The sequence below is a fragment of the Schistocerca americana genome, chromosome 1 (assembly GCF_021461395.2).
Source record: "Schistocerca americana isolate TAMUIC-IGC-003095 chromosome 1, iqSchAmer2.1, whole genome shotgun sequence".
In the NCBI taxonomy this organism is placed as follows: Eukaryota; Metazoa; Arthropoda; class Insecta; order Orthoptera; family Acrididae; genus Schistocerca; species Schistocerca americana.
The window spans coordinates 298154245-298176755 of NC_060119.1; the positions used below are offsets into that span (position 1 = coordinate 298154245).

General features: G+C 40.8%; 1 protein-coding gene across 1 annotated transcript in view; it reads left to right on the forward strand.

Moving 5' to 3' along the window:
- The window catches only part of LOC124545111 (regulator of G-protein signaling 11), a gene marked incomplete at its 3' end in the record, with an annotated part of 217014 nt that overhangs the window by 55623 nt on the left and 138880 nt on the right, over positions 1 to 22511 (forward strand). Inside the window, exon 3 of the mRNA XM_047123966.1 lies at positions 16268 to 16377. Within this exon, the coding sequence (XP_046979922.1) occupies positions 16268 to 16377 (110 nt within the window). The remainder of the gene's footprint in view (positions 1 to 16267; positions 16378 to 22511) is intronic.

Consider the following 22511-nt stretch of genomic DNA (forward strand, 5'->3'; position numbering starts at 1 on the left):
ACACAGAAATCATATTGTGTGTTACTACGTGGTGCTTGTGTGTGTTTAACGCAATACAATACACGTTTATTCAGTTTTGTCTTTATTATGCTTAAGAAGTGTTACGTAATCGAAAGCTGATGGAAACTACACAAAAGAAAAGAAGGTTCGTTTGATCAAGTTTCCTAAGGACGGTATAATGAAACAGAAACGGCGCCATTCAATTCCAAGGCAGTATTTCACAGTTACAGGTACAGAAATATCCTCGAAAGGCTCAGAGAAAGGTTGAATCGCGTCAAACCAGACACTGCAGACAAGTGGATGCTGCATCATCACAATGGCCCATGTCACACGGCACTCCTGTTGGTCCACAGCCCCCATACTTACCAGAGCTGAGTCCTTGTTTTGAATATTTTACTAATACATGTTTTAGATAATGGTATATTGGTTGCCGTATCACTTCGTTTGAGTATATTGTTATCGTACTTCACTGTCAATTTTCAGGCTTGTCAGAGGCATTTCAAAGCTAGCACATTATGTAGGGAGTATCTGCCATAGACGGAAAAGCCACAACTGTTCCATTTTACCGAACCACAGATTGGTTCAGATGCCGTGCCGTGAATTTTTCCGATCTGTCCAGCTTACCTACGAGGTGTGTGAGGAAAGTGACAACACTGCGAGCGATTTGTCGACGTTGTATTGTTCTACTTGTGTAGACCGGTGAGTTCGTCTCTTCCAGATGCTCAGACCGAGTTTCAGCTCTGTACAGACATCACGTGGTTTTTGAGACCGCCATCAGTGAAGTTGTGCTTTTGTCGTGCAATGCGAAAATGGAACAGAGGAATTAAGAGCAACGTTATAGCATCAAGTTTTGTGTTAAACTTGGGGAATCAGTGCGTGTGACCTTTTAAATGTTGAAACAGGCCTTTGGGAACATTCGTTACCAATTTCAATGTTTATCGCTGGCACATATCATTTTTGGAAGGCCAAGAACACATTGAAGATGAATCTCGCTTGAGGAGACATTCAATTTCGACGAAAAAGTCGAACGTATTCGTGCTCCTGTGAGATTCCTCCTCTAGGACAGCCTGTCAACCGAGTGTTTTACAGAAATATCGTTGACAGCCTCAGGAAAAGATTGAATCCTGTGAGACCTGGCACTGCAGACAAGTCTATGCTGCAACATTGCAGCGGCCAATGTCACACGGCGCTCCTGTTGGTCCACAGCTCCCCTAATTACCCGATCTGAGTCCTTGTGACTTCTTTCTTCTCCTGAAATTGAAAAATGTCTTAAAACGATATATTTTTGGGGCTTTGTAGAACATTCAAAAAAATGTGACCGACCTGTTAAAGACCACGCCAACTGAACCCATCACTTCTGCTGCCAAGGCTAAAAACAACGACTTCGCTGGTGTACCGCTACCGACGGAAGCTATTTCAAAGGGGACAATATCGTCGTTTGAAAAAATAAAAAAGATAAAAATCAGTCTCATTACTTTTCTAACACACATGCATCTACAGCTGCAGGACCATTCTGAAAGAGAACAGAAGATAAAAGGAGCACGCTGTAGGCAGCAGCACTGCAAGAGAGCACCAAGATTAGTGTAGCCAGCCATTATGAACATTCAAAAAAATCATGTAACAACCTACAGAAAGTGAAAGATAAAATGAATTTAATGTATTTACACAGGAATAGGGTGATAACAGTGAAATAAGATTGTATTATTTTTATGTATATCGATCTGTCTGTGGAGGTCAATTACGTAGTGTGTGTTGTGAGTAGTAATCAGTTGAAAGTGTAGATCTATTCAAAAGGAGTTTCATTAAACAAAGTTATAACCTTTGAATTTGTTCCTGACGTTGTAATAGTACAGAAAAATGAGTGAATGCAACCGACTGTGATGTGCGTGCCTCAGTGTTTTTTGTATAAAGATGTTGTTTGGAAAGTGTGAGTGCTTTATCAAACAACTGCTGTACATTTTAAATTACTCCAGGTGTTCCTAACAGTTCATATCCACGAAAATAAAAAAATTTTTGAAGACGGGAGTAGCTTCGTTAGCAGATGGCTAGTCATGTCGTGTATGCTGTGCACGAAATTAACCACGGCTATGCTTTCTTAATTGTTTTTGTCCAATTTCATGCAAACAACTACTTGTGTTTTCCCTGTTATCTAACCTCATTGAAGTACTAACTTATAACTCACTAGTTTTACAAGCCATCAATTTTTCTGGCGTTTGCTGCTTGCCTTTGACGTCACGGTACGGTTGTTTGGCCTTGGTCGTAGGTACTGCTGTTGCGCCACGTTTTTATATGGTACTATTAACTTAATATACAGAATAAACCCTTTTTGGGTTAAAAGTAATATAAAGCTGTCCTAGCGATCTGGATGCTTATTTCTATTATGAAGTACACATATAGACATCGATTTTTAATTTTCACATCCCTTAAAATGCTGGGGAGAAGCATGTCTGTACATAGATTTCGGAGAAATCACACAAGGCATTTCAGTGAGAGTTGCTGTTGAGGTAGGTCAATGAGACGACAGCACTTCTATTTTTTTTAATACTTTCCAAAAGTAAGTTGGCAGTAGCGCAAAAATATGGCCAATCATTGTCTGTCGCTATAGTGAACTCTGTGAATTGTGTTTAAATAATAAACATCGTGGTATGGATACTTATTAAAATTTACTTATCACAAGTGAACTCTGGGACCAGGCTCCTGGAACAGACCACAGCCAGTTTCATTAATTCGTCATGCTACTGATGAAATCCGAAAGTTGGATTTATGGTGTCAGCTGAATGCGGGTTCAGAATTTTTTTTTTTTTTTTTATCGACCTCGAGTTTAGGAAACTCTTCATACTCTTTTCTGAACGAAGCAGTCATTTGCACCTCACCTCATAACTTTTACGTTATCTCATAATGAGACATTTAACTAAATCAGTAGCAAGTATTTACTGTGCCAACAGTCCTGTTAAAATTGATACTGAAATGCGAAATACTCGTAGCTTTACATTTACTTTATAGGCTTTAACAAGACTCATTTTAATTGCTGCTCAGGTATTTCTTCGTAATTAATTCTGGTGAAGCAGCACGGGAAACTTTTTGAGTCTTAAGGCACAGGTAATTCTGTTGGTTGATTGGTTGGTTGATTTGGGGGAGCGGACCAAACAGCGAAGTCATCGATGCCATCGGATTACGGAACAATGGGGAAGGATGTCGGCCGTGCCCTTTCAAAGGAACCGCACCAGCATTTGTCTGAAGCGATTTAGGGAAATCACGGGAAACCTAAATCAGGATAGCCGGACGCGGGTTTGAACCGTCGTCCTCCAGAATGAGAGTCTTAGTGTCCTAACCACTGCGCCACCTCGATCAGGTAATTCTGTTTCTAAAGCAATTCGGGTGAACCCCTGAAGTATCCTTTTTAATACAAGTCGGATGAATGCTCTCAGACTCTGCCAAAAGTAATTGTCCGCTCAACCCACGACAGCCTCCATTTCCATGTTAGACTAAATGCTTTCCACAATTGCCGCCATGATGTACAAAATTACTTAATGTAAATAGAATACAAAGCTGCAGAAATACAATTAAATCGCAGTTAGCTTCTTCAATCATAAAAAAAGGGTTTAATCAGTGGGAGCACCTAATCTTCGAAAGAAACTAAAATAAGCAATACAGACGCATATAGAAGGTTAGAAAATATTGGAAAATCGGTGAAACGATAATTTTTGTGGTCCAATAGAATGGATTCTTCCAAGCCGGGAAACATAACATGAGCGTAATGTAAGGTATAAACAGTTTATTTCGGATGGAAAAATTTCTACACTTATCTCAGTATTAAAATTTTCATTTATTTGACTTCTATAGATTCTTACCTTTGGAGATTAAGTGTATAACATTAAATCCACCTCAAATTTTGTAGCCCGAACTGTTACATTATTAATACAAGATGTTACATTAAAAGATTACCTATGAATGACTACAGTACTAACAAGCGCCATCACGGTGGCCACTATGACGTTACACAAGTTTTTCTCTGCCAGCTTCTCCAGTGTGCTGAGTTACCACAGGCAACAGAACGAATATTAACGAAATAGAAATATGTTTTCCACAGAGTAAGTATATACTAAAATAAACGCTTCTGAATTTGGGAAGAAATTGTGGCGTTGCTGAGAAACAGCCTCTTTCTCTCTTAGAAGGGTTTTAAGTTTAATGTTTCAGAATTATGCACACGTACCTGAAAAATAGCTCAGTATGTGTTCTTTGCTATTAACCATGTCTCTGGATGTTGTTCCCTATATGCATGCTACATGTCTTTTTAGAGAAGCTACAGCTAACGTGATTTGGATGTAAAACTGAGATTTTCCCTATAAAAGGTCACGATCTGTTTCCTTCCTCATCCATCCCATGTCTTTAATTGTCATTTCAATACCAATTTATGTGACGCTGTTTTGCTTAAAAATGCTAAGTACGGCGCACGAGCACACTGGACTCGCATTCGGGAGGACGACGGTTCAATCCCGCGTCCGGCCATCCTGATTTAGGTTTTCCGTGATTTCCCAAAATCGCTCCAGGCAAATGCTGGGATGGTTCCTTTGAAAGGGCACGGCCGACTTCCTTCCTTAATCCGATGAGACCGATGACCTCGCTGTTTGGTCTCTTCCCCCAAACAATCCAATCCAACGGCGTACGAAATCCGGCCCCGAGTACTACACGCTCATTGTCGCCCGTCAACTGTCATCTGTTGTTTCAAAGCTGTTGCTACAACGTATTGTATTATCGGTACCACACCCGTTGCGTCTTGGTTAAGATTTGTACTAGATATTTCCTCTTCAAAAAGGAATCGCAATAGTGGAGGCGTAAGTGTCTATCAGTTATTTAAGGAAACGAGGGACATTTTTGCAAAGAAGGTCCCTAGCGTGTCAATACCAGCAAAAAGAGATATGTAGGATTTGATGACAAAGTGGAGTACGACAGGGTCAGTCGCAAACGCAAGAAAGAATCGAGCCCCGTCCGCTAGTACACCATTCGAGCACGAATGATCTAGAGTCCAAAGAAGTCGATACCTAAATTGTCGCAAGTGAACGTTTCACATAGGTCATGTCAACATACTATATAGGGACGAAGCCCTCAAGATTATATGTGTGTCAAACGATTGATAGTGGAATGTTGGATCCACCGCCGTATTTCATCAGTGATGAAGCCTTCTTCCATCTGACAGGACATGTGAAAACTAATTACAGTCCCTATTCGATTAATGATGAACCTCTTCACGGTGGAAGAATCAGAGAGTGGCGTGTCGCTTCAGCAAGTCTGACTGTGGCTCTCTTATTTTTTGAAACAATAGTAACACTGCTGTGAATACACGAATCTTTGACGAATTTTACGCACACTTGACCCCCGTATGATCATATGTATGCTTTTTGCAACAGTATGGGACCATCTGTAACAGTTCACGTGAGTGACGAGTTCACGAAATATTCACAGAAGAAGGCTGTCATCAAAGGATCGTGGCCGCAGCATTAGCCAAAGCTGTGACTAGTGAGACAGTCCAAAGAGGAAAGTATGCACAAATAACCCAATAACGTTAGAGGAGTTGAAGGAAAGCATTCGTAATGAAAACTTGGGAACGGATGCGATAGAGTTGCGCAAAGTGTACTTTAACATGTTAGGGCGCACGCAAAAGCGTACTGAAACACAAGGATGTCATATTCAGCACCTAATATAATGTAATGAAAAAACAAGAACAATTCAGTAAATGTAGACCTTTGCATCATTTTATTTGTTATTTCTTCGTTGTCTATTTATTACATGTTTACCTATTTGTTGTATCTGTTCGTAGAGGGCAATAATTTGTACGTACTCTTAATAAGCGAGTAGTCCGTACTCGGGGCTGTTATTTCGTGCGTCATCCTGTACTTTGTTGTCCCATCATATACGCGTGCTTTCTTCGACTCTTACATTACCCTTCATCTCTTTCATAGTTCTTTAGTTTTGGTTTTTGTGAAAGAAACTTCTAAGAGCTGCAGGATTGTGATAACTGTGTGCTGTCTACATCGATTTAAAGCGGGCTGGTAACCAGCTGCAAATGACAGCTAACATCTATACCTACTCAGTGACTATACTGATTCGCATCTGAATTGCAACTATTTTCAGCATGCTTCAATAGATAAATTAGCTCACATAGTAGATCGACTAAGATTGCATCAGGCTTTTACTAAGCGATGAATAAATGAAAAAGTAAGTAAATAGGGGAGAATGTTGTACTGTGGTACACTTTTCAGATTTTCGCCTCTAGCCCTGTAATAGAAGTTTAATACACACTGACGGAAAAAATCGCAACATCCAAATATAATTTGTGTATAGTAATTTCAGGAATCCCTTTGCCCAGGTAACATATTTGAGTGATTAACATTGCAAGATCATAGTTTTATACAAGCGCGAGATAAATGCTGGTACATTAATAACCAGTGTAGCCACCAGAATATTGAGACTAAACATGCAAACGTGCATGCATTGTGTTGTCCAGGCGCCGCATGTCAATTTGTGAGATGGCGTTACGTTCCTGTAGCACTTGGTCGGTCCATTCAGGGACGGTTAATACTGTTTGTGGATGACGCTGGAGTTGGCCGATGATAAGCCGTATGTGCTCGATGGAGACAGACCTGGTGATCGCGGAGGCCAAAGCGACATGTCGGCTTACAACAGCGGTATGTGGGCAAGCGTTATCCTGTTGGAAAACACCATCTGGAAAGCTGTTCTTGAATGACAGCACAACCAGTCGAATCACCAGACTGAAGTACAAATTTCCAGTCACGATGCGTAGGATAACCACGAGAGTGCTCCTGCTCATACTAGCCGCACCCCAGACCATAACTCCAGGTTTATGTTTCAGTGTGTCTAAAACACAGACAGCTTAGTTGCAGGTCCTGAACTGGCCTCCTCTTAACCAAACCACAGCCATCATTGGCACCGAGGAGAAATCACCATTCATCAGAAACCGCAGCAGACCTCCACTGTGCCCGCCCTCCAATGAGTTCTCGCTTGACACCACTGAAGTCGCAAATGGCGGTGGTTTGGGGTCAGTGGAATGCTCACTGCAGGGCGTCTGGCTCGGAGCTGCCCTTCAAGTAACCGATTTGCAACAGTTCGTTGTGTCACTGTGGTGCCAGCTGCCTTCAAATTTCTGCTGCAGATGCACTACGTTGCGTCAGAGACAGCCAAACACGATAGTCTTCCCTCTCGGTGGGCCATGTGACCGTTCGGAACTCGGTCTTCTTGCGACCGTACATACTACTGACCACCGCTGTCGTCTATAGTCATTTCTGCCAAGTATTTCTACAACATCGCAGAAGGAACATGCATCTTATTGTAGCCTTAAGATACGACCATGTTCAGGCTCAGTAAGGTGTTGATAATGGCGTCTTTGTCGCCTGTAAGGCATTCTTGACCAACTCACCACTTCCAATCTCAAACGTAACTAACACTCACTTGTGTTATAACGTGAATTTTAACCAAACCTGATTTGCATCCTTCTACTGGCACTGCTACCGCCACTCTTACATTAATGGCGTGAAATTTGAATCGGCTTCCTCTTTCAGATGTAGAAGCACGCATATCAGCTTTCGTTCATATCCCACTACCCCTTCTTCGCATTGCGATTTTTTTCCGTCAGTGTATTTCCTTGTTCCGTTTTTGAAAGTTTGGATTCGCCTTTTATGTGCTGCGGCCTTTCTCTAAAATTACAAAAATTATGCCGAGAAGTTAAAGTTTTTCTAAATGTGAAAATATATTCCAGGATACAAGATGGGCGTGTACGTAGGAACCAATATTCTACTGAAATTTAAAAGCGTTGCAATCGAGGAAATCTTGTAAACACTTATTTAATGCTCTGTATGTTACATAGACACCAATAATCAGTAACTGACATAATATGAAGCAAAACTGTTATCAGAAACGAGTTGCAACTTACACATATTTTCAAATAGAAGTTATTCCGAACTAACGTAAATTTTCGTTTTCAAGACAGATAAAATTGCTAAGACATTAAAGAAACTCATCTCATCTGCAATTATGGCCGGCCGCTGTGGCGAGCGGTTCTAGGCGCTTCAGTACAGAACCGCCCTGCTGCTACGGTTGCAGGTTCGATTCCTGCCTCAGGCATAGATGTGTGTGATGTCCTTAGTTAGTTAGGTTTAAGTAGTTCTAAGTCTAGGGGACTGATGACCTCAGATGTTAAGTCCCATAGTGCTTAGAGCCATTTGAGCACCTGGTCATGTGCTTCAATTCTTCTGTCTATTTTTGCTCTAATAGTTACTCTTACTCCTTCCCTTGCACTAGTGCTCATAATTAACAAGAAAGCGTCACAGAGATGCTCTCGAAAGTCAAGTGCAGACTCCATGACAGAGGCGTTGTATATCGCAATGTGATTCACTGTTAAAATTCCGAGAGCGTGCGTTCCTACGGGAGCCAACTAATATATTTCTTCCTCCGTCGTGTATCTCACGATAAGACCACGGAGGTAAAATCAGACAGATTCGACTTCACAAGGCGGCTTGATAGCAATTGTTCCTCCCACACACCATTCACTACTGTAACAAGTAAGAGGAGAGTGATTGTAGTACACGAAGTGCTCTCCGCCATACGCCATATTTTGGCATGCGGAGTACAGATGTAGATGTTTAAGTCTGCCCATCTTTTTCTTAAATTTTTGTACCGCCTATGGTGGGGTCGCTGATAATGGTCACGCTTTGGAAATTATTTTTATTTTAGTTCTATGGGCCGGAAGGAAATGCTGCCAGGTGTAAATATTACCGAAACATCAATTTGACAAGTAATGGTTGCAAAATAATAGGAATATTATTCTCAGAATAATGGAAAGACAGATAAAAGCTGAGAAATTTAGAAATATACGAGACAATACGCCCATTGCCTACGACTTGTCTGACACGTTACGTCAAAGAAAAGCAAAACTACAAGGTTATCATACGTTTTAAGAAATTTCACAGATTTTCTGTAGCTAAATTATTTGACGAATTGCCAGACAGCTTTGCATACGTACATCAAAACTTTTTTTTACGTATTAAAAGTGCTCCTATGTTCCCCATACTAATTTCCCCTTGCATGGGTTTCCTGAAATTTTTAACTGTGCACACTATGAGTATCGCCCAATAGAGTTGGCAGTTGATGGATCTTGAGCTTCGTTCTCAAGTGGGGCTGCACTGTTGCGGCAGTCTGATGTGAAAACGTTTCAAGCACAACATACGCTTTCTCGGCGCCTGTCGCCATCTTGCCTAACTGCTCACAGCTGCGTTCTCGTAGCGGAAATCTGAACTGCGGCTGCACCACTACAAAACTTTTTGAGTTTTTCTATGAGTGTTGAGTTTTGTTTCAATATTACAGCTAATGCAGGTATGGTGAATTTTTTGAAATCGCTTCAATCATTTATAATAAGTTACCAAAAGCATTAGTATATGCAAAGAGAGCTTTTGGCAATGTTGACTTGAGTTCACTCTAAACTTCTCAAAGAAGCAGAGATAAAATAAAGGGAACGAAATGTTATGTACAACTTGTAGAGAAACCGGACTGCAGCTACAAGAATGAAAGTACAGGGTGATAAAAAAGTCAGTATAAATTTCAAGACTTAATAAACCACGGAATAATTTAGATAGAGAGGTAAAAATTGACACACATGCTTGGAATGACATGGGGTTTTATTAGAACAAAAAAAAAGTTCACAAAATGTCCGACAGATGGAGCTGGACAGCAAAACTGCTACCGTGACGGGTGAGAGGTACGCCGATATGTTACAGAATCGCATCATCCCTAGCCTGACTGATAAGCACCTGCTGGACATGCTTTACAGTACTGTTCACAACATTATTCCTCGACTACAGCTATTGTTGACGAATGATGGTGGACATATTGAGCATTTCCTGTAAAGCACATGATCTTTGCTTTGTCTTACTTTGTTATGGTAATTATTGCTATTCTGATCAGATGAAGTGTCATCTGTCGGACATTTTTTGAACGTTTGTATTTTTTTGGTTCTAATAAAACCCCATGTCATTCCAAGGATGTGTGTCAATTTGTACCTTTCTATCTATATTATTCCGTGATTTGTTCAGTTTTCAAATTTATACTGACTTTTTGATCACCCGGTACGTGAGAGGGACGCAGTAGTTCAGCATGGAGTGTTCACAATCTTTTATATTGACAAAGCACCAAAGGAAACCAAGGCTAGATTTCGCCAGTCGCAGTATCCTGTACACCAGGTGGAACAGTATTGTCGTGGCTGGCTCTCACCAGGATCTTAGTAACTCTGAGGGAATGCCATCTACTACCGGGTCCTTGTTTCAACTTCGGTCTGTCAAATTCATCTCGCATTATTTTACCTCCAATCTCATCTTTATCTACTAATTAATGTTGATACTGAAGAAACAAAATGTTTAAGAGTTAACGATGACATTGTAGGTCTGTGAGAGACAACAAAGTACTTGAAAGATCAGTCGAATGGAAAGGATAACGTTTTGAAAAGAGATAAGACAAACATAAATGAAAGGGAAAACACGATAATGGAATATGCTCCGTCGTGGTATCGTTTATGAATTATTTCTGTAACTGTTATGATTATAGGAAAATGAGAATCTACTTCTCAGTAAAGAGCACCTCAGCATAATTTAAGGGGAAGCCTTGTTTTATTCCGTGCTATAGTCCTTGCCACAGCATCGTTACCACCAAATGAGTACACAATCTGTTATTTGTGAAAATCGCTAGCACACAAATCCAATCATTTCTGTAAATATATTGAGAACAACAGTAATCGTAAGTAACTAGTAATAAAGTATTTCATAGGACACTCTTGATCGCATAATAAACACTTTAATTCATAAGTGGTGACCGGTTTCGACCATACTCCTCTGACGCGTGGAGAAGATGGCACGGAGCAGGAACTGCGGATACCACCCATTGATGAAATTACAATGAAATCCAGACCGTTAGCTGCTTACAGGCGTTGATAAATATCAGCGGGGACAGTTGAAAATGTGTTCCCCCACTGGGACTGTAACCCAGAATCTCCTGCTTATATGGCAGATACCCTATCCGAGTGAGCCATCAAGGACAGAGAAATAGTGCGACTGCAGGGACTTATCTCTGGCACGCTCCATTCCCAACTTACTGTCCACACACTGCATTTGTAGAGCCCTTGCCCACTACACTCATTACTCGTGGCAGTCAGTCTACCGATTCCCGTAAGAGATCGAGCAATGTGAGTGCACCCGCACTGAAGAAGATCATTGTAAGCCTTTTCTATATGAAGATGGTATCTGTTCTTTTGGACATGTCCGAAAGAACAGATACTATCTTTGTACCACCTACTGATGTCGACATCAGTGTGTGGTATTCACAGTTCCTGCTCCGTGCCATCTTCTCTACACATCATCTGTGGAGTATGGTCCGTCCGCAGCTCGTGGTCGTGCGGTAGCGTTCTCGCTTCCCGCGCCCGGGTTCCCGGGTTCGATTCCCGGCGGGGTCAGGGATTTTCTCTGCCTCGTGATGACTGGGTGTTGTGTGATGTCCTTAGGTTAGTTAGGTTTAAGTAGTTCTAAGTTCTAGGGGACTGATGACCATAGATGTTAAGTCCCATAGTGCTCAGAGCCATTTTTTGAGTATGGTCCGATGCTGACTCACACCTGATCGAAACCGGTCACCATTAAGAATGAAAGTGTTTTTATGCGATCAAGACTGTTCTATATAATATATAATTACTAAAACAAATAACGCTTAATAACACTTTATCACAAATAATCCGAGCATTGAACGAAGTTATGCACATCACCGCTCATACTACGAATTAACAAAAAATTACACTCGCGACCGAACTGGCTTCGGCCGTTCTCGACAACGGTCTACAGGACATTATGAAATGCACCCTTGTAATGCAGTCATCAGTTTGAATACATGAAACATATGCGACGGCACTTGGCTACATCCATCACGTTCGCGACCGCTCACCGTGCAACCGTAATAATGCATTACTTCTTGACAGTGACGTCGCATACGCGATCGATCTCCAGCATGCGCCACCACGGCCTGCACCCGATTCTGACCAGCAATGACAATGGCGTAGGTTTCTGAAAGCTTTTGATCAATCAGGGGCCTGAAAAGTCTTCACTATCTTGGAATGGTCGGCTTCCGTCAGCCAATTGAAAGCGAATGTATTGGCTCCAGGCGGATTGTGATGCCTAACTCGGCACCACGACGAAAGCCTCCACAACAGTAGGGATTACCACAAATTGCACAGCTTTACGACTTGATGGATACTCAAATTCATAAATGTTAAATCCTGTGCTGCCACCACAAATGTGAGTAACCCAGAGGAGGGTCATTCGACGGTGAAAGCTGTAAACTGTGTTCTGTGTGCCTTATCTCCGCGGTGGAGATGGAGAACAATCTAGGCATTTGCCTAAGCAGGTGTTGAAAAGAGTGTAAAATCCTTAATCAGGCCGGTCGGCGAGTGAGACCGACAGTGGGTGAATCGACGTGTGTATTCGATCCGAATGTGGTTCGCCTTGTAAGCTCTCTACGCAAATTGTCTATATATGAAATGCTCAGTATTCGTTTTCAAAAACTTTCTCCTCGTGTAACGTGTCCTTAAGATGCCGTACTTTACGGACTATAAGACGCTCTTTTTGTTCGAAAAGTTGACTCAAAAGTTCTAGTGCGTCTCAAACTGGAAATGTCCAGTTTTTTATTTAAATTTACCGCCAGTCTTAAAAATTGCCATAAAAGTCGATGCCACGGGAAACTTATCTGCCGGCCGAAGTGGCCGTGCGGTTCTAGGCGCTACAGTCTGGTACCGAGCGACCGCTACGGTTGCAGGTTCGAATCCTGCCTCGGGCATTGGTGTATGTGATGTCCTTATGTTAGTTACGTTTAATTGGTTCTTAGTTCTAGGCGACTGATGACCTCAGAAGTTAAGTCGCATAGTGCTCAGAGCCATTTGAACCATTTTTGAAACCTATCTCTATCTGGCAACACTGGATTCTACTGGCAGCAGCAGTGCATCGATGCGTCGAACATGAGTTGCGGGGATTCAGAAGCTTGTTAACACTGTCTCTCTCCTGCCCCGCCATCACAAACCCAAAACACTGTCTAGCCTCCGATGCGACACTCCAATCCACGGTGCCGGCGAACATGAATTGAGAAAGTGATTTGTGTCATCGGTAACAGTACAATATTTTTGTTAGTAGCTAGTTTCTTAATGGAAAAACAATAAGAGGTTTTCATACGATGCGGGCTATAAATCTAAAGTAACAGCATATGCAGAAGAATATGGAAACAGAACAGCTGAGCGGCGTTTCGGCCCTCCACCAACATAAAAAACCGTTCACGCTTCGTGAGCTAGTAAACAAGAACTGAAAAGAAAAGAGGAAGACTAAATGTCCAAGTAGAGGACTGAATGTAAAATGGCCAAATCCAGATGACGCATTGAAATGGATTCAAGGACACACTCAAAATGGCACTGGAATTAATACAAAAATGGTTCAAATGCACGCTCGTATGCTAGCGCTACAATGGAACTTAACAGACTTTAAAAGTGTACTTGGTTGCTGCTACAGGTTTATGAAAGGTCTTAGATTTAGCAAGCGAACCAAAACCAAAATACCACAGAAAATGCCACAAGAATATGAAGCGAAAATATTATCTTCCCATCGCTTTATTATTCAACATCGAAAGAAAACCGGTGTGTAACTAAGCCAAATAGCGAATATGGACGAAACTACACTGATATTTTATGTGCCGAGTAACAGAACTGTTGTCATCAAAGGTGCTAGAACTGTTAACTATAAAAACAACTGGACATCAAAAAAAAAAAAAATCTCTACACTGTTGTCCTTTCATGTCATTCTGGCGGTACTAAGCTTAATCCAGTGATCATTTTCAAACGCAGAACAATGCCAAAACCTTTTGAAACAAACACGGATTAATAGAGTGTGGGAGAGAAGTAAAGCTGCTTTATTGAAGAAGAGTTCTCTTCTTGTGCCAGATCAGTTTAGTACCCATCTGAAAAACTCTGTGAAATAGAAATTGAGAAAGTAATAAAGAGCTCGCTGTTATTGCGAGAGGACCTACTTCACAATTGCAACCTCTTGATGTCTTGATAAATAAACTATTTAAAGTGTATGTCAGAGAGGAATGGAACAAATGGATGATGGATAAAACCCAAAGTGAATTTACGCCCGAGAGAGCTTCAAAACCATCTACAATCAAATAAGTGTGTCAGTGGATAAAGCAGTCGTGGTTTAGAATGAGAGAAGACATTATTGTTAAATATTTAAAGAATTGCGGCATAAGTAACTCTTTCGATGGCAGTGACGTTTACTCGTATATATGAAGAGGACAACAATGACAACGACGAGGAAGAAGAAGAAGGAGAAGCAGAATAAAGCTCAGTTGACGATTTTCAGGAATTTTAAAGGTCAGTTCGGTTTTATAAACTAAGATTCTTTTTAGTCTGGCTTTGCAGTCTAACAATAAAAAGGTAAAAACGTTATTTTAAAAAATGCTGAAAAATTAAAGTGCGTCTTACAGTCCGCAGAATACAGTATCGTATTACCCGCTGAGCAATAATGACTGTTGGTTGGCCTTGTGTTGCGCTTGTGAATAGTGTCGTGATAGAAAACTGTAACCTTAGTGAAGTGATTAATTTGAAATTATGAAGATGAATCTAACGAAATCCCAACAGAAACTAATTGTGTACTCAGTGAAAACGATTTAACTGAAACTCAATACTGAAGTACGTTATGAAAGTTAGTAACATGAAGTGCAATGCCTGACTTGAAATATCCACAAAATAAAATACTGCTCAGCTCCGAAGAAAATAACCGTTTAAGATTACCTTCATTGTTCAATGTAAATTAATCCGCTTACTTGGCACGCTATCTGAAAATTCTGAGTACCTGCTGTTTGCAAATTGAGATCTGGCTTGAAAGAAAACTAACTTACTTCTTGTTTCTCAAGCTAATCTGTGTCTGATGTTCTCGAAAACAAACTGAAATCAGCAATTGGAGCAGCTAAAGAAAAATAATCTACTCACTACTAAATTTTTCTTTGCTTGTCAGAAACGATCTGTGGCTACGTGTGGCATAAGGTGCAATGCACACACGACAAAATATTTACAACTTTACTAAGAATGATGGAGGAGAGTTGTACTTTAAAGAAAACCGTTCTTGAAGAATTAAACTCTTATTGTCATCAAAAAAACACTGTACAACATAAGAAGACTCTAACAACTACGAAATTCGTTCATTACAGAAATTACAGACATTTAAACCAGTTACGTTATTTGTGATATAACGAAAACAAAGAGATCAAATTAACATTAATCATGAATATTATTCATTATCTAATGGACAAAGATTTCCTTCGGTTATTAATTCTGACAACACAAACATTTCATTCTTGCGCGTGCGTTACTTGCCTTGAAATATTCCTCCAAAAATCTTCTCCATCTATACAATCAAGAAAATTTCATTAAAAACAAGTTTTCATCTCCGTAATAAAATTCTCCAGATAATTTCTCCTAGATTCACAGATATCAGATCTCCCTCTGTTAAATTTATCAGCTCGCTATTATGCCTGCAATAAGAATGCCTCAGTGCAACAAAATTGACTAGCGGCCAAGCGCACCACAGATTACATTGAACACAGAGTCAAGGATCTTATCTACTACTTATACAGCGCGCTCATTTATCTTTGTCCCAGTACAGTAAAGGCGAAATAATTTACAGTGGCAGCAAACATATGAAAACTTTACAACCTCTCTGACCACCAGATATTGAATGGTACCTTCTCATAGCTTCACTTTTCTATATACGACATCGCAGCTTAAATTCATCTTCTCACTCGCGCATTTCACAGGTTGGTCAGTTTGCTCAGACGGAAACTAGCGTCGCCAGAATCTGATTAAGAGTGCTTCCTGACGCCGTAGCTCCCGAATATACCGCGAGCAGCCGGTGCTGCGCGCATGCTGTTGCATTTCGCCCGAGTCGTACCGCTCTGCATCCGATGTGGGCTTAAATGAGTGCTGGCGGAAGTCGTAAATTTCGCCTCCGCCATAAATAAGTAGCTATAATATTCTTGGCACCGTACCAAATACACTGTGAAATGTCCTTTCGACCCTATTCCTATTGCCGTCTCGCGCTGATTGCAAACTGCAGCTCCGCGCTAGCTGTGAGCTGAATTCACTTATTTTAGCTTCGTTCTAATCTAGCGTGTGTTGTTTCAGCTGAGGCGGTCCACTTAGCCAATCAACTCTGCCAGTACGGATACTACTTCCCTGTCAGCGACTCCAAAAATTTGATTGTAAAGGACGACAGCTCCCTCTATCGTTTCCAGGTAAGTGGTGCTCATTATTTTAGCTCTCTTCATAACGAGTTATTTTCATTTTTTTACCTTGAAAACCTGGAAGTTTTAGTAGCAAATGGATACGACATAATAATAATAAAGCCAGACACAACCGTGCAAAAAAAGAAAGTGTGGGTCATTATCTTTGCCATCCCAAGTGAAGCGACGAGAAACAACTGGAAAAACTTATCAGATAGGAGGAACCACGTAGCGACTGGGAGCAAACCAGCAAAGTGGCCTCGGTAGTTCTTGGCACGTCGAGAAGAGAGCCAAAAGATATTAGTGGACACTTGAAAACTACTGGCATTGATAAAATATCCATCTACCAGCTATGAAATGCTACTTTTATGGATTTGTGCACATTGTCCATCGGTTTGTCACGCAATCCTAGGCGCTTTGGAAGTATCCAACTAGTCTTAAAATACCAGATCCAGCGTAGTGTTTTCTGTTACAGTAATAATAATAATAACTTTATATCACTGTGTCTTTTCCAGACAGATTCGGTAAATAAAACTACAGAAACAATGATTATTCTTGTCGCGATCACGAACAGTGTCGTATTTCTATAATGATAGACGACGTGTACATGGTTTCATCATGGCGAACCCAGTTTCGTCTCACTAGTTCACACACATACACATTTGCCTCTATGGTAGTGTCAGCATTGAAAATCTCTGCTTAAGTTCCTCCACATTATTTACTAGCTGAGCACAGATAAGTTCCTTCAAAATGGCTTCAAAAGTAAGATTCCAGCTGATTTAAATCACGACTGCGAGTTGGCCGTCAGCATGGTCCAAAACGTCCTATTCATCGTCCTGGAAATCGTTTATTCAAAAATCTTCATAATCTGTGACCAATGTGGTATGGAGAACCACATGTTATGACATATGCTAACAGAGTATCCTCTAATAAAGTTGGCAGCAATCTTTCTCCTAAAAAGGTTCGTTAATTGTTACCAGTCAGTCGTGCAGGCAAAACTTAAGGCTCAATAATGGAATCATTGATTATACCCGTCCATGTATTTACGGAAAAGCGGCGCTGAACATGTGTTGCTGCTACTTGGCGCGGACTGTGTACCCTCCAAGCGTGTATGTTATGGAAATCAGTTGTTCCATCGCGAGTGAAACACGCTTCATCTATGACGAATATTTCGTTTACAAAATCATGTTCAGCACTTTCTAACACTCAGAATTCTCGTCGTGGAAAGAAATCTTGCTCTTCCAAAGCCAGCACGCGTTGAATGTGGTAAGGCCGCAGACACTCCTGTTTCAGTGTGCGATGAACGACAGAGTGCGATACAACCACTTGGTGGGCGATGCTTCTAGTAAGTACTCTAGAGGTAGGATTTTCGTGGTAGCGGTCCAGAATTTGTTCCTCAGCTTCCAATGTACGTTCTTCGCCTTATAATCCTCTGTCTTTGAAGCCTCCCCTTAGAAAAATTTATGAATGATTGTGCTGATAAACCCCTTACGTTACTTGGTTTTCAAACATCTGAGCAAATCTGAACGTGCACAGACATTTCTCTCTTTACTTATTCAGATCATCAATAAACTGACACACAATATTTTAATCGCAACGCAATCTGACTTTCAACAATCCCTACAAAAAATGGCCCTGACTAACAATAACCTATACCTTTCATGAATCACTTACCTCACAAAAATCTTCGTTACTCGAACTAAAGCAATACAGCGAGCGCCAATACTGCCAGCTAAATAAAAGATTCTAACTACTGAAGTCACTAACTACTGATAGGCATAATTAGGAAATGAAAGATTTTGCTACAAAACAAACAATGTATTTACCTTAATAGTGTTCAAAAGTCATAATATACATATATATCAGTTCATGGCATCCAGTATTACAAATTTACTCTCTCTGATGGACACAGGTCCAGATCATCCGCTCTCAAAACTCCGCCATCTCTCTTCCCACATCCACCACTGCTGGCGGCTCACCGACTGTGCAACGCTATGCGCTGTTCACATGCAACTGCACAACACTACTATAGCGAATATTACAACAATGCCAGCCAGCCACAGACTGCTCACAGCACAGCCAGTGATTTTCATACAGAGCACTACGTGGCGTTACCAATATAAAAACCTAAACAGCCTACTTACATCTTCTACGCGGGGCAGTGAAGAGCCAGTACCTCTCAATCTAGGCGCATTAAATACGCACTTGTAAGTGGTATTCTGTCATTATTTATTAAACAATAAAATGAAAGCACATCAAAACACAATACGTTTTGCATACAGAATTAAACTTAAAAAGGTAAAGATAAATACTGCACTATGTTACAAATGAACTGCAAAATAATCTAGTAAAAGTAGAGATTTATGATGATACATATCGTTGGTGAACAGCAACAAATGTTGATCGTGCATGAAGTCTTCGCCGTGGGAAGTGCCCTCGATAAATTCGTATTGCTGCCCAGGCAACACCTTTTGCTTCGCTACTAATTAAAAGAATATTGCGTAGTTCAGCGATAGTAAATCCCTCTTACATTCTAATGTTTAACAGAGTTACAATACAATAACGTCTCCACAGGCCATTCGACGACTGTCGACGATCGACGTATTACAATGACTCAACCACGCAGGCCGTAGTTGTCTATGTGTTTGCGGCTCACGCTCAGGATGGCAATACGCGCAGCGATAAATAACAAGAACCGATTGCTTACGTAAGTCTCCACTGTTTTTGGAGAGGGTGCGGAACAGGCACACCGTAGTGTTTTAATACTTGGTACTGAATTCTCCCTGTCTACTTTGCATAATGTTTACACAAGTCACGTCTAAGCCGCGTCCACTGTCCAGTGTCTACATTTCCAAAAATATTGGCTCAGATTAACTGTTTTCTTCTGGGACAACCGTAGGAAACGGACTAACATGTTACTAGACATTTTAAATCAATTACTTGTGTTCCACTGGCAGCATTTTTTTGGCAGCTTATACAGTTTACATACTGTGTGTTAAGCGCTTAATTGTACCCATTGAATCACAGATAGGTCATTCGATAAAGCCTCGCTAGCTACGTTGATAAATGGAGTCATTGTAATGACAGAGATGGCTGTCAAACCACACGTTAGGCCTTACGCAGGCCGTAGTTGTCTATGTGTTTGCGGCTCACGCTCAGGATGGCAATACGCGCAGCGATAAATAACAAGAACCGATTGCTTACGTAAGTCTCCACTGTTTTTGGAGAGGGTGCGGAACAGGCACACCGTAGTGTTTTAATACTTGGTACTGAATTCTCCCTGTCTACTTTGCATAATGTTTACACAAGTCACGTCTAAGCCGCGTCCACTGTCCAGTGTCTACATTTCCAAAAATATTGGCTCAGATTAACTGTTTTCTTCTGGGACAACCGTAGGAAACGGACTAACATGTTACTAGACATTTTAAATCAATTACTTGTGTTCCACTGGCAGCATTTTTTTGGCAGCTTATACAGTTTACATACTGTGTGTTAAGCGCTTAATTGTACCCATTGAATCACAGATAGGTCATTCGATAAAGCCTCGCTAGCTACGTTGATAAATGGAGTCATTGTAATGACAGAGATGGCTGTCAAACCACACGTTAGGCCTTACAGCAACGAAAATATCATTCCATTCCCATCATGACGACTATTTATGGCAGATTACTGATAGCTTCAGGTATAAGCGTAGGAAATCCCTAAAAGAAACAATGACGATGCATACCGGTCTCCTTTTCATTTTACAATGTGTATGTGGAAGAAATCGTTCTTCATAGGCGTGGTCAAAATTATCTGTCCCCTTATTAAGAATGGTGAGCGACTCTGGAAGACGAAATGATGTAATTACCGCGAAAAGTGAAACTAATGTAAAGACATTGCATTCTTATCTCTTCAGACCCAGTTTTCGAGTTAAGGGGCTTGAACTGAAAGCTTGCTTGAAACCATATGCCTATTTTCAAAAGCAAGCGTTTGTTTGTCAAATTAATCTCCATTGACTTCATTGCGTTTGGTTCACGAAGGTTACACGTTTTAATTATCTATCCCCAAACCAGAAATTTGTTTCCCCTTCTTTATAATATCCAAAGCACAGATATCCCCGTCATTCGACGAAAATTTGTTGAGGATGACAAACAGAAAGTTACGTGGGGTCTATTCTAAGAAATGTTTTGGTGGTACAACAAAATCGAGTCTAATCTGAGAAATGGGTTGGTGGTACAACAAAATCGAGTTTTGCGATGCAGCTATAGGGAACTAGAACTATTCAGATACTCATATTAGGTTCTTTGAAAGATCTCCACTGGGTTGTACCCAAAAATGTGAATATCGTTTGAAAACAAAATTACATTTATGATTTCGATCAGCTAACCACCCGCCAGGGTAGCCGAGAGCGCTAATGCGCTGCTCCCTGGACTCGGGTAGGCGCACCGGTCCCAGATCGAATCAGCCTGACGGATTAACGACGAGGGCCAGTGTGCCAGCCAGCCTGGATGTGGTTTTTAGGCGGTTTTCCACATCCCACTAGGTGAATACTGGGCTGGTCCCCACGTCCCGCCTCTGTTACACGACTCGCAGAAGTTTTAAAACGTTTTCACTATTTCACGACTTAACACTAACTGCAGGCAGCTGGGGTACACTCAATCTGTTCTGGGGGGTGAGGGTTACAGGGTGGCGACATCACAAGGCCGACCCCGCATTGAAGTGGGACAAAGGCCCAAGGAAATGATGATGATTTCGATCAACTAAGAGTTGGGTACAATCAGCCACAAGGAAAAAGTCGTCATAGCTGGACAGACACATGCTCTTGAACTGAATGATATATATATTGAGAATGATAAATATATTCAGTCAATTTAACTATCAGAAGGATTACTACAGTATCACAACATGAAACCAACAGATCAACGTGCAAACCTACACTGCCCAAATGACTAAGAGCCTATGATTTTTCGCTCATGTGCTCAATCTTAAACACACCATTCTCCTTCCATATTAGATAGACAAACAGTCATTCATGCCGCTCGAAACAGCTCTTCTCTACCTCGCAAGAAAGTTGTCACAAAAGATCCAATCAAAATGCTCATTTCCCCCCCTGAACTACCTTCGTATCACTATTGCGTCATTTATTACCATTTTCGTGATTAACTGAAGGTGCTTGCCGTAACTATCGAGTTCAGCAGATGAGAACGACACTGCGTAGTTTATCTAAAGTTTCTTACCCGTCTAAATAATTTGGACCACACTTTCGGCCGTAGCCTCATACTTAAAGAGAGACTGCTAAGGCCACTTCCATCTATCGTTTAGCTCACCTGGGATGACCTCATTTACTGTCGGCGGCTAAGCGGTTATCACTGAAACAATCGGTTTTCTGTTTTATCCGCTTTTTTTTTCACGCCAGTCTAACGCGACTGAAGAAAACGCTCAAAACAATCGGTTTCTGAAACAAACAATTTTGGGTTTTTTATTACAATTATTTCGTGTAAACAGAGATTGAAACATTTTGACCACCTCAGTTTCAAAATACGTACAATCAAAATATTAATTCAAATAAGGATATAAAAGAAAACTTAGTCAGTCCATCAGTAGCTGCTTTTGTCGAAAAGAGATAAGTGGTTGAATGTTAAAAAAAATCACCACCATTCTCCTAACGATTTTAATTTTTTGAAACTCTGCCCGAAACTGATGTTGTAATCTGGGACCATGCCACTATTTGGGCATTACGAGTATTTAGTATAGATTGACAACTGAGGTTGAAGAACTATATTTTTCGTGTTAATTTGTCCATTTTCGATGGCTTCAAGCAAATAAAGGCGTATTATGCACGCACAGACAGCAGACCCTGTACCTTCTGTTTTCATTGTTAACTGTAAATGAACTTATAATTAAATGTTTTCCTGAGAATTTAAGTGTCTTTTTATTATCTACGATAATGATCGAAGGAGACTATCATTATTGTAAATGAACTGTTACTAAGTTTTTAATTTCTTACCATTAATATAATTTCGGTTGTCGTTTTATTATTCCATTTAATGGGAGACAAATTGTAAATATCTAAAGCAAATGAAGCATTTAATTTCTTCGCTACGTCGCTTGCAGACTAGGGTTGGTATAATTTTGATATACAACGTTTGTCCGGCGACGACAGT